The following is an 11,668-nucleotide window of genomic DNA, read 5'->3' as shown; positions in this document are numbered from 1 at the left end:
AAAATGTTTTATTGTCGTCAACAAATGAAAGCATTGTAAAACGGTTGACTGTATAATCTCTCCACAAGACATTTATGCAGAAGGTTTCCTCCATGTATTTTTGGGAAAGTTACTACACAACACAGGAAGCTCAATACGGATCTAACATACGTTCAAAGCTTACATCGTAAAGCATGGAAGTGAGAAATACAATAAATACCAACACCACCAACACCACACACTCGCAGACGTAAACTTTATGTATAGAGAGATAATGGGCAAATAATTATGGGTAAATGTGGAGATATATGTGGATATATACACAAGTATATACTTCAAAAGTGTGAAAAGTGGAACGTAAAATGACCGAATTTAGAAACACAAATTGCTATGCAATTTTACCAACAGGTAATTGTTTTAGTACTTTTTTTTTCCAACTGTCAGGTACTGTTTTACACCTTCCTGATCACAAGCCTGGCCATCAGAGTCTCACTCCGGTAAGACTGGGGGTCCTTGGTCAGCACCAGTCGTCGACACCTCTCGTACAGATCTTCCATGATGGCCGTTTTCTCTGCCTCACTGCGCATGTCCGATAGACTGTGGTGGAAGCTGCTCTGGCTCCACACCCTATGTGCAGCCACCAGACTGCGAGCGAACGTGGCGTCAGCTTGGGCTGCAGCTGTGGCTGAAACAGAGGAGGAGTCGTGTAACTATTGCTAGCGGCTGCCTTCACCTCTACACTCCATCTCGCTCACTACGATCGGCTTCGGATCCACTCTGTTTACGCATACCCAGATTCAAACACTCGACTGTTGGGCGCCGGTCTTTCTCTGTCTCTGGACCTTGCAATTGGAATGAACTTCCTCTTTCGCTTCGTCAGGTCTCCACACTCAGCTCTTTCAAGTCTGGACTTAAAACCCACCTGTTCCCAAAATAGCCTCCTTTGCCTGCCTCTTCCTTGTCTTTAGTTTCTACAGTTTTAGAGTTATGCATGCGTGTGAATGACTGGTGCGAAAGTGCTTTGATTTGTCCCTGCACAAGATTCAGTGCTATATAAATACCAATATTATCATTATTATTAGCAGGTGGCAGAATGGTCCAGATGCCAACGCAGTTTCTGTGAGAGTCTGGGCTCGAGTCCCGCTCTCGCCCCTTCTCCCATGTTTGACTGGAAAATCAGACTGGGTGTTAGCCATTCGGATGAGACGATAAACTGAGGTCCCGTATGCAGCACGCACTTGCCACACTGAAAAAGAACCTATGGCAAAAAAAAGAAAAAAAAGAAAAGAGTTTCGCCCTCTTGTAATATTGTGCAGAAGAAATCCACTGTGAAAGTACACAAATTTACGCAAGCACTCAAGAAAGTCTGATCAAGTACGTAGGGTTATATTGCTGTCAGGCATATGATGTAGCGTATAAGGATTTGTCCGAACGCAGTGACACCTCTTAGTGATATTGAAACTGAAACTAAACTTGCTTAGGGAAATAACGTCGGTCAGGGTGTTTGTTTATTCATATGTCCAGTCTTCCTTCGAGGTCGTTTCAAAGCGAGACAAGCATTGAGCAGTTTAACTCTCTCCATACGAACGGCGAAAGAGACGACGTTAACAGCGTTTCACCCCAATTACCATCATCAAAATATTGCAAGCGGAAGGCTCTTATACTGAAGAGGTGAATGTTGACAAAGAATACCACAATTCTGAGGACGGAAGCTAGAGGTTGGGTCATTGAGAGACCCACTGGACATCCGAGGGGTCTGCGTAGAGGAGAAGAGAGGACTGGCCGTACTGAGTGAGTTAAACTTAAAACGCCACCACATCAGACTTTAGTCACAAACCATTCAAACACGTGCAGGTCACCGTAATCTGACCTTCCAGTTATTGTTGACATCACTGTGTCTCCAAGACACCGAGGCTGGCGTTTCAGTTTCAGTTTCAGTAGCTCAAGGAGGCGTCACTGCGTTCGGACAAATCCATATACGCTACACAACATCTGCCAAGCAGATGCCTGACCAGCAGCGTAACCCAACGCGCTTAGTCAGGCCTTGAGGAAAAAAAAAAGAAAAAAAAAGAAAAGAAAAAAAAGGAGGTGAATAAATGATATATAAGCAAATAGATGTAAAACATGAAGACACACATTCACATATACACCCACACATGCATAACAGATATGCACCGAACATGCAGTTTCACAGATATGAAAGCACAGTCAAATACATATAAATGTACATGAGCTCCAACACACACACACACACCACACACATTACCCTGCACCTCCTCTACCCCCCTCCTCCACACACTCGAGCCTGGCGATTTATTAACACTGAAGCAGCTGTGAAACACAGATGGACAAACACATTATCATCACCACCATCATCCTCGCCATCCATACCATCATCATCATCTGACCTGTTCACTGTTCCCACAATATATATATGATAGTCAGTCGTGTCCGGCTATGACCATCAGAACAGCAGAGGAGGCAACTGCTGTTCCGACTATTTGGGCTAGAATTTGGTTATAGTGGAGAGTGTCTTGCCCAAGTACATCCCCACTCTCTCGGCCATGAGGGTTTTAGGACAGTCGGCATTGGGATGGTTCCCAAAAGCCAACTAGCCCACAAGGCTGCAGCACTAAGAGCCAGTGCAATTTTGCCTCCTAGTTTGAGAGTCATAGTCCTTTACAAAAGACTAAGCTGTAAATGGTTTCCCATTGACTGGAGAAACCACTGATAATACAGCTCTCACTTTGCTGTTGGCCCAAATGTAAACTTATGTCAATCTGTGATATAAGCCGAGGTTCCCACAAACAGATAATGTAAAAGACATCGTCGGTGATGAACCCTCCATCCACACACAAACACGTCATCATCATCGTCAACATAACCATGATCATCAACATCGTTATCATCACCTTAATCGTCAGGAGGAAAGTGGTAGAATGGGTAAGACGCTCAGCTGCCAGTACAGAGAGGGTGTGGGTTCGAATCCCGCTCTCGCTCTTTCTCCCAAGTTTGACTGGATAATCAAACTGAGCGTCTAGTCTTTCGGATGAGACGATAAACCGAGGCCCCATGTGCAGCACGCACTTGGCGCACTGAAAAAGAAATCCTGTCTGATAGGTACAGAATTATGTAAGCATGCACTCAAGGCCTGACAAGCGCCTTGGGTTATGCTGCTGTCAGGCATCTGCCTAGCAGATGTTGTGTAGCGTATATGGATTTGTCCGAACGCAGTGACGCCTCCAATGGGAAACTGAAACTGAAATGTAATCGTCATCATCTGACCTGTTGACTGGTCCTGAAACCAGCCAGCCTTGAAGACACAGGGAACGGCGAACTCTTTATATTCCACCAGCCGCAGACCACTCTGTACCACTGCCGACCCGTCTGTCTCAAAAGGGGACTTCATTTCTTGGGCAGAACGGAAGATTACCTTGAACGTGGCTTCTTCGTACTCTTCCTGAAACCAACGAAAACTACGAACGATCAGAACAATGCCATTCGCCATCATCGTCATTATCGTTATTTTCACCATCATCATCGTCATTATCGTTATTTTTCACCATCATCACCAGGACAGCACCGTCGACAACCAGGATGTCGCCACCGGCCCCGCCCCTGCCCCTGCCCACGCCCACGCCCACGCCCACGCCAAAGCCAAAAGCCAAGTCCAATGCCGCCAAGCCTGTGTCTTGAAGTGTGAAATCTATTGAAAGTTTTCAACAACAACAACATTCTTGTGTTTTTTTGTGTTTTGTTTTTTCCCCCCCCCTTTTTTGTCAAGGCCTGACTAAGCGCGTTGGGTAACGCTGCTGGTCAGGCATCTGCTCGGCAGATGTGGTGTAGCGTATATGGATTTGTCCGAACGCAGTGACGCCTCCTTGACCTACTGAAATACTGAATTCACCATCATCAACAGAGGCAGCAGCAGCAGCAGCGTCATGTTTTCCCCTTTTGTCCATTGTCATCATGAAATGACTGCAGTAATAGTGGGAGCAGATGGAGGAAAGTAATGATGATGATGATGACGATGACGACGACGATGATGATGATGTTGGTGTCATCGGGCGCAATAGCCGAGTGGCTAAAGCGTTGGACTTTCAACCTGAGGATCATGGATCGAATTTCGGTAATGGCGCCTGGTGGGTAAAGGGTGGAGGTCTCTCCGATCTCCCAGGTCAACGTAAGTGCAGACCTGTTTGAAACCCCTTCGTGTGTATACATACGGAGATCAAATTCACACGTTAAAGAGCCTGTAATCCATGTCAGCGTTCGGTGGGGTTATGGAAACAAGAACATACCCAGCATGCACACTCCTGAAAACGGTGTATGGCTGCCTACATGGTGTGGTAAATTAACAAAGCAGTCATTCACGTAAAATGTTACATGTCTGTCTGAGCGTGTATGTGTGTGTGTGTGTCTGAAGTCTGATTGAATTACATTGGAAACGAATGATGAGCCGAATGACAGCCGCCAGTCGGCTCCAACGAGGTAGGCAGCCTGTTGTGCAAATGACCCCGTGTTTGTAAAGCGCTCGGAGCTTGATCTCCGAACGAGGATAGGCGCTATATGTATATCCACATCATTCATTCACTCACTCATTGTATTCATCACCAAATTTCAAATAACGACGGCAGCAGCAGCAGCAGCAGCAGCAGCAGCAATAATACACATTTTATGCACTTTTGGAGGATAATATCGATCCAACAACAGTTTCTTGCTCTACAAAACAAAACACACACACACACACACACACACACACACACACACACACACACACACACACACACACACTGATTACATTCGTGCTCTGAGGGAAAGAACACACAGCGTGTACAGAACGCCTCTCCAGCATTACCTGGGTGATGGTCTTATCGTCTCTCAGTTGTTTCCAGGCGTCTTCCAGATCGGCGTAGACATCGATCTGACCTATTATTGGTTCCTCCCTTCCACGGTCACAGTCATCTGGAGTGCTCTTTCCCTGACCGGCACCACGTTTGGGGCGTGAGCTCATTGTCAGAATCACCAGCAGACCCCCTGAAAACACAGCGTTAATAGTTAACTCTCCATCTCTCTCCGAACGGCGAAAGAGATGACGTTAACAGCGTTTCACCCCAGTTACCATCATCAAAATATTGCAAGCGGAAGGCTCTTATACTGAAGAGGTGAATGTTGACAATGAATACCACAATTCTGACGACGGAAGCTAAAGGTTGGGTCATTCAGACACCCACTGGACATCCGAAGGGTCTGTGTAGAGGAGAAGAGAGGACTGGCCGTACTGAGTGAGGTAACCGTTTGTGTGCCATAGAATGTATCAGGTACATGCATACTGACGTCACTGATGACGTTATCAGAAAAAGGGAAATATCTCTGGAGGGCTGAAAGTTCATGTAGATTGGTATATCTCTAGACTATTTTCTCAGTTTGAGCCTTATAGTTTTGGATATCATTTTATTACTTGAAACACAACTTTTTACTGTTCTTCCCCTGGCATTGAAGGGGTTAATAGTTAAAGCTAACAGATGCTTTTGACCCTTCCCCTACCCCTTCTCTGCATCGTACACTTAAAAACGGGGCCATGGTTCGTGGACTTGAGAACATTTCAGACCGTTTTTTTTTTTTTTTTTTTTTTTTAATAATAATTTTGAATTTACAGCTTTTATAGGAATGGATGGAGTCTCCCGTCGGTCCAACGGATGAGTAGACAGGCAGGCTTATCTGTCAGTGTGTGTCCTCATATGAGAAAAGAGACCGATTCTGGATGCGCAGCACTTCCCACAGGTGTTGCAAGGGAAAACATGAAGGGCTAGCTCGTCGTTCCGATATTAGCCTGTTTGCCTGACCAGCACAGGTGACTTTTTTTTTTGTGAGGAGGAGTTGTGCAGTCCCTTCCCCACTCTCTCGCCTACCGACGCTCACAGTCCCACAGGTGCAGATACTGCCACGTGTAGGACGGCCTCGGCAGGTGCAGGTTTTTTCTTCGGAGCTCCGTCTCCTAGGGGGACTTCCAGCCAAGGATAAGAGCTCCCCCTGCCCTTTGGTCATCCTCTTCCGCCTTCACAGCCGTTGGGAAGGTTTCCTCCTCCGCCTGGTCCGTCGTTGGGAGACTTCACATGCGGCAGGTAGTACTGGGTTACATGGTACCATTAGCAAGGGCTATGCCCCTGACCTGACCTACAGGAATGGAAATCACCTCATAAGATGACAATATTGAAGAGGAATTTGACGATTATGTGTTCTGAAGCACCGAAGATTAAGACTTCAAGACTCTTTATTGGCTTCAAATAGAAGAATGTGGTATGAGCAAACGGTATTGAAATGACATTCAATCATCAGCCACACCACCTCTAAAAATCACAAAAAATGGCGGCTCACGCATGCTCTCCCAACTCCCACCCCCACATTACTACCCTCACACACGCCAAACACACACACACACACACACACACACACACACACACACACACACTAAACCCGTTAAAGCAAAGACCACAATGGGAGGGGACCCCAACAAAACTCTTCCACTCGCTCACACGAACATCATAAAGACCTGGTTTCAGTTCCTTGGCTCTCAGTGTCAAGAACTTGGTCCAGTCCTGTGCTCCTTGAGCGTGGAAACGTGTTCGCTCCTGGTCAGTGGCAAATATCTCAAACACGCAGTTCTTGAGGCGTAGAGGACTAAGGACAACATAGGCAAGACATGAATCAGTACATACATTCACACACACACACACAGACACACACACACACACACACACACACACTCCAAGACACATAATCCCAGACGTAAACCAATTTATTTCCGGGTCCACCAGCTGATTATGGCCACAACACATGAATCAGTACATGCATTCACACACACACACACACACACACACACACACACACCAAGACACATAATCCCAGACGTAAACCTGCGTCTTTGAATCCACTCAATATCCTTTCCAGGCATAAAAGCCACCGTCATCATAAGGCCAGGCCATTTCTGGTAACTGTAAAGGCACACCTACAAATTCGCTGCGGAATTTACATCGTAGTGCGTTTCATCAATTTATTTCCGGGTCCACCAGCTGATTATGGTCATGTCAAGTTTCATCAAATCGGTCACCTTTTCACGCTGTCTGATGAAACCGTTATTGAAAATGTGATTCCCACCACACAGGTCAAAAATGTGGGCTACACACGAACAATTGTTTTTCTTATATATACCCCCCCCCCCCCCACCCCCAGTATTTTGTTTTCATGGTCGCTACGCAGATTGAAAAGTAAAGAAAGTAGAGATACAGCGAAGACGTACAGTTTTTCCAAAGCGTGGACAGCTGTACTGGAGTAAATGACATCACATGCGGCATCGGGGACGCACTGTTTGTAGAAGCCGAAGTGTGTGGCGAACGTGTAGACGTTTCTGTACTGGGACAGGTAGCTCGTCTTGTCTGTCACACAGAGAATACAGTTCATAGTGTGTGTGTGTGTGTGTGTGTGTGTGTGTGTGTGTGTGTGTGTGTGTGTGTGGTGTGTGTTGGTCGGTCATTATATATATATACATCTGTGTGTGTGTGTGTGTGTGTGTGTGTGTGACAAACAAAACCAATTATCTATCCAGGCACAATTCTTACCACTCAGCCTTTTAAACAGACTGTCGAAGTCATTCTTCTCTTGATCCTCATAGATAATTTGGATGGGAAATTCTTCACCATGCTTGTCCCGTAAATGATCTGTAAACAAACAAAACTTGTGTGTGTGTGTGTGTCTCTCTCTCTCTCTCTCTCTCTCTCTCTCTCTCTCTCTGTTTTATCTTCAGTTTAACGTCTATTCACTATAAGTGTTTTTAGACGGAAAGGAGTAAAGAAGTGGATAAAGGAAAGGGAATGCATGTGAATATTAGTGTAAAAAAGTATTCATGTTATGTATCAGAGGAAAAGTATATTATAAGAAAAGGTCTAAACAGATTGTGGTGTGTACTGAATGAGGTGTCATGGGAAGGAGAACATGTATATCCATATCAACAAGTATTAACCTACAACAATGTAAATGTAAATAACAGCATTAATTATAATACATCAAATGAGGATACCAACTGGACTGGAGTTTAAAATTTCCGAAAACATTCTAAGCAATGAATAATCATTCAAAATCTTTTCAGTGGTTAATGAAATATTGGAAGAAAAGTCATCAACTACATCTTTTGGAATTAAATGTCTTATGCTCGGACAATGGATGAGTAGATGACTTACAGTTATTTTCTTACCGCATATACATTTTATATTTTTTAGAAAATTTTGTACGAAAGGCATTTAAACGAATTCTACACATTAAACTTGTAATTTGTCTTGAATGTGCTGCTGGTGTCAAATTTAGAAAATGTTTGGGATTAGCTGCATTCTTTGTGTTTACACAACATTGGTAATATTGATTATTTGAATCTATAAGTAATTTCTTAAATCGATTTCTAGATACATTTTCTATACAACTAATGCATTCATGTAGATCTAACTGGATGTCAAGTTGTATTGCGCCTTCGAAATTACGTGCTGCTCTTCTAGCTGCTTGGTCTACCCACTCATTTGAAGATATTCCACAGTGCGAAGGTACCCAACAGAAAGTTATTTTAATGCCCTGTTTTGTCAGTTGGTGAATGATATGTTTTATTTCCATTGTCATCTCAATTCGCTTCTTTGAATTTGGAGATTCTATAGCTTGTAATACTGACTTCGAGTCTACATATAATAATATTTCACTCACAGTTTTCGGAATGTCTGAAATATAATTTAAGGCCATAAGTATGGCTATAAGTTCAGCTGTGAAAATGGAATATTGTCTACCAATATAGTATAATTTTTCTATTCTAAATGAAGGAATTACAAAAGCCGCTCCTGAATTACCATCTTCTAGAACAGATCCGTCTGTGTATATTTTTAGATAATTAGAATATCGATTTTCTATATGGGAGAGCACTTCAGGTTTTAACAAAAAATGGTGCCTGGTTCTTGGATAAATCTGTATAATCCATTCAGGGATTGGTGAAAAAGTAGGTATTTTTGCAATTTGCTTGTCTTTTGATTCCGTAGCACTAATGATATCTGATGCAAATGTATTAATGGATGTCGTGCTGTTCATGAGCACAATACAAACATAAAAATTAATGTGCATATAAAAGTCATGTACGTGTTCAAACAATCAAGAGGTTACATAGACGTATATTACACCGACATCTAAGAATGTTTTATATATTAAGAACACTTAGCAATATGAAAATAACACTTTAATAAGACATGTGGAGATACATTTGCTTTAAATTCAGGAAGCATATACGCTATTACATTGACGTAGGGCTAGTATTTGTCTTACGTCTATTGAATAGACATTTTCTTGCCATACTTAGTCTTTGGAGTTTGTGATAAAATGTCAGTGCTTTTAATTGACAGACATGTAGGGATACATGTTTGAACATTCAAAAACGATCACATGAAATTACATTGACATATCACAAAACGTTTTTACATATTCTAAGAGCACTAAGCTGTCAAATTACAGCTCAATCATCTTAGAACAGTTTTAGCATATCAAAGAGCAGTTAAGACTCTCCCTCTCTCTCTCTCTCTCCCTTGCTTTTTCCATCTTTAGATCTTTACTCACATTTCCTTAACATGCGCATCTACATTCACGCCCCTCCCCCAACCCAACCCAATGTGTTTGAATCTGTGTGTGAGTGAGTGAATGAGAGAGAGAGAGAGAGAGAGAGAGAGAGAGAGGTGGGGATGAGAGAGAGAGGGGACGGAAAGGAAAAGGTGGGGGGTGGACAATTATGATTATGAACATTAACAGGTCCGCACTGCAGTCCAGACGTCCAACAATACTCACGGATGACACTGCTGACCAGAGGCATGGAGGAATATCCATCACTGGTTCCATAGTCTGCGAATGTGAAGACCCCCTTCGTGTTCACTGGTAACAAGTCTGTAGAGTGCACAGATGTAAGGGGTGGTGGTGGTGGTGGTGGTGGTAATGCATTCATCATAATATCAAACACACTTACAGACCAGCCACGCATGTACAACTCTATTTCATGGAGATGAAAGATTCAAGTTATAAACAAAGTGTAAGTACTAAGCTGAAGAAACTGTAGACTGGGAAGACTGAAAAGCTGGGTGGTTGTTGTTGTTTAGTTAGTTAGTTAAATAGTTGGTTGATTGCTTGGTTGATTAATTAGTTAGTTGGTTGGTTAGTTGGTTGGTTGGTTGGTTAGTTAGTTAGTTAGTTAGTTGGTTGGTTGGTTGATTGGTTAATTAGTTAGTTAGTTGGTTGGTTAAATAGTTAGTTAGTTGGTTGGTTAGCTAGTTAGTTAGTTGGTTGGTTGGTTGGTTGGTTAGTTAGTTAGTTAGTTGGTTAATTGGTTGGTTGGTTGGTTAGTTAGTTAGTTAGTTAGTTAGTTAGTTGGTTGGTTGGTTAGTTAGTTAGTTGGTTAATTAGTTAGTTGGTTGGTTAGTTGGTTGGTTGGTTGGTTAGTTAGTTAGTTGGTTGGTTAGTTGGTTAGTTAGTTGGTTGGTTGATTGGTTAATTAGTTAGTTAGTTGGTTGGTTGCTTAGTTAGTTGGTTGGTTAGTAAGTTAGTTGGTTGGTTGGTTTGTTGGTTGGTTAGTTAGTTAGTTGGTTGATTGCTTGGTTGGTTGCTTAGTTAGTTGGTTGGTTAGTAAGTTAGTTGGTTGGTTGGTTAGTTAGTTAGTTGGTTAATTAGTTAGTTGGTTGGTTGGTTGGTTAGTTAGTTAGTTGGTTGGTTGGTTAGTTAGTTAGTTGGTTAATTAGTTAGTTGGTTGGTTGGTTAGTTAGTTAGTTGGTTGGTTGGTTGGTTAGTTAGTTGGTTGGTTGGTTGGTTAGTTAGTTGGTTGGTTGGTTGGTTGGTTAGTTGGTTGGTTGGTTGGTTTGTTAGTTAGTTGGTTGGTTTGTTGGTTGGTTACTTAATTACTCAGTTATTGTTTCTTTTTTCTTTCTTTTTTGGGGGGTTGGGGAGGTGTTTATTTTTGAAAGAGGTAGTTTTGAAGGCCAGACTTGAAAGCAGTGTGCAGAAATGTCACTAGATGAAGGGGGTAGATCAAACCAAGAGCAAGGTCCAGGGGCAGAGAAAGAGCGGCGGACGACGGTTGAGTGTTTGAACCTGGGAACGCCGAAACATTCACCAAACAAGCCACACTCTCAGCAAACAGTCTACACACTGACCAAGCTAGCCACATAATTAACGAGCAAACTACACTCTCACCAAGCAAGCCTCACACTCACCAAGCAAGAAAGCCACATATTCGTCAAGCACACAAGTTCCACACTCAACAAACAAGCTGCATACTCACCAAGTAATATACACATTCGCCAAACAAGCTTCTCACTCACCAGGCAAGCCACACGCTCACAAATTTCAAGTTGAAAAACCACCGAGGCAACCATGTGTTTGTTCTGTATTGTCCGAGAGTTCTGTGTGGCTTGTTCAGGATTAAAGAGGCTATGCCAGTCTTGAATAAAAGCTAATTTGTGTTTGCACATTTCTTCTGTCATTGCTGCTGTGTGCACATGTCAAATGATCGGTATAAAAGCATGCCCGGTGCTTCCTTTTTTGGAGAAGTGTCTGCGTTTGTTCCAATGTACCTTTTAATTACGTGTGTTCCGGCTGAATTGGTAGCGTAAGCTGCATTGGCTTG

The 11,668-nt window shown here is 43.0% G+C and overlaps 1 protein-coding gene across 1 annotated transcript in view; it reads right to left on the bottom strand.

Annotated features, from left to right (window-relative positions):
* Positions 1–431: 431 nt before the first annotated feature.
* The window catches only part of LOC143291396 (uncharacterized), a 14,394-nt gene continuing 3,157 nt past the window's right edge, over positions 432–11,668 (bottom strand). The window contains exons 3-9 of the mRNA XM_076601236.1: positions 11,077–11,133; positions 9,844–9,897; positions 7,280–7,415; positions 6,533–6,660; positions 4,838–5,016; positions 3,265–3,439; positions 432–664 (exon numbers count right to left, since the gene is read on the bottom strand). Of these exons, the coding sequence (XP_076457351.1) occupies positions 432–664; positions 3,265–3,439; positions 4,838–5,016; positions 6,533–6,660; positions 7,280–7,415; positions 9,844–9,897; positions 11,077–11,133 (962 nt within the window). The remainder of the gene's footprint in view (positions 665–3,264; positions 3,440–4,837; positions 5,017–6,532; positions 6,661–7,279; positions 7,416–9,843; positions 9,898–11,076; positions 11,134–11,668) is intronic.

Source organism: Babylonia areolata, chromosome 17, assembly GCF_041734735.1.
Source record: "Babylonia areolata isolate BAREFJ2019XMU chromosome 17, ASM4173473v1, whole genome shotgun sequence".
Lineage (NCBI taxonomy): Eukaryota > Metazoa > Mollusca > Gastropoda > Neogastropoda > Buccinidae > Babylonia > Babylonia areolata.
Note: the sequence above shows the minus strand (reverse complement) of the source record. Positions and strands in the feature narration are given on the sequence as shown.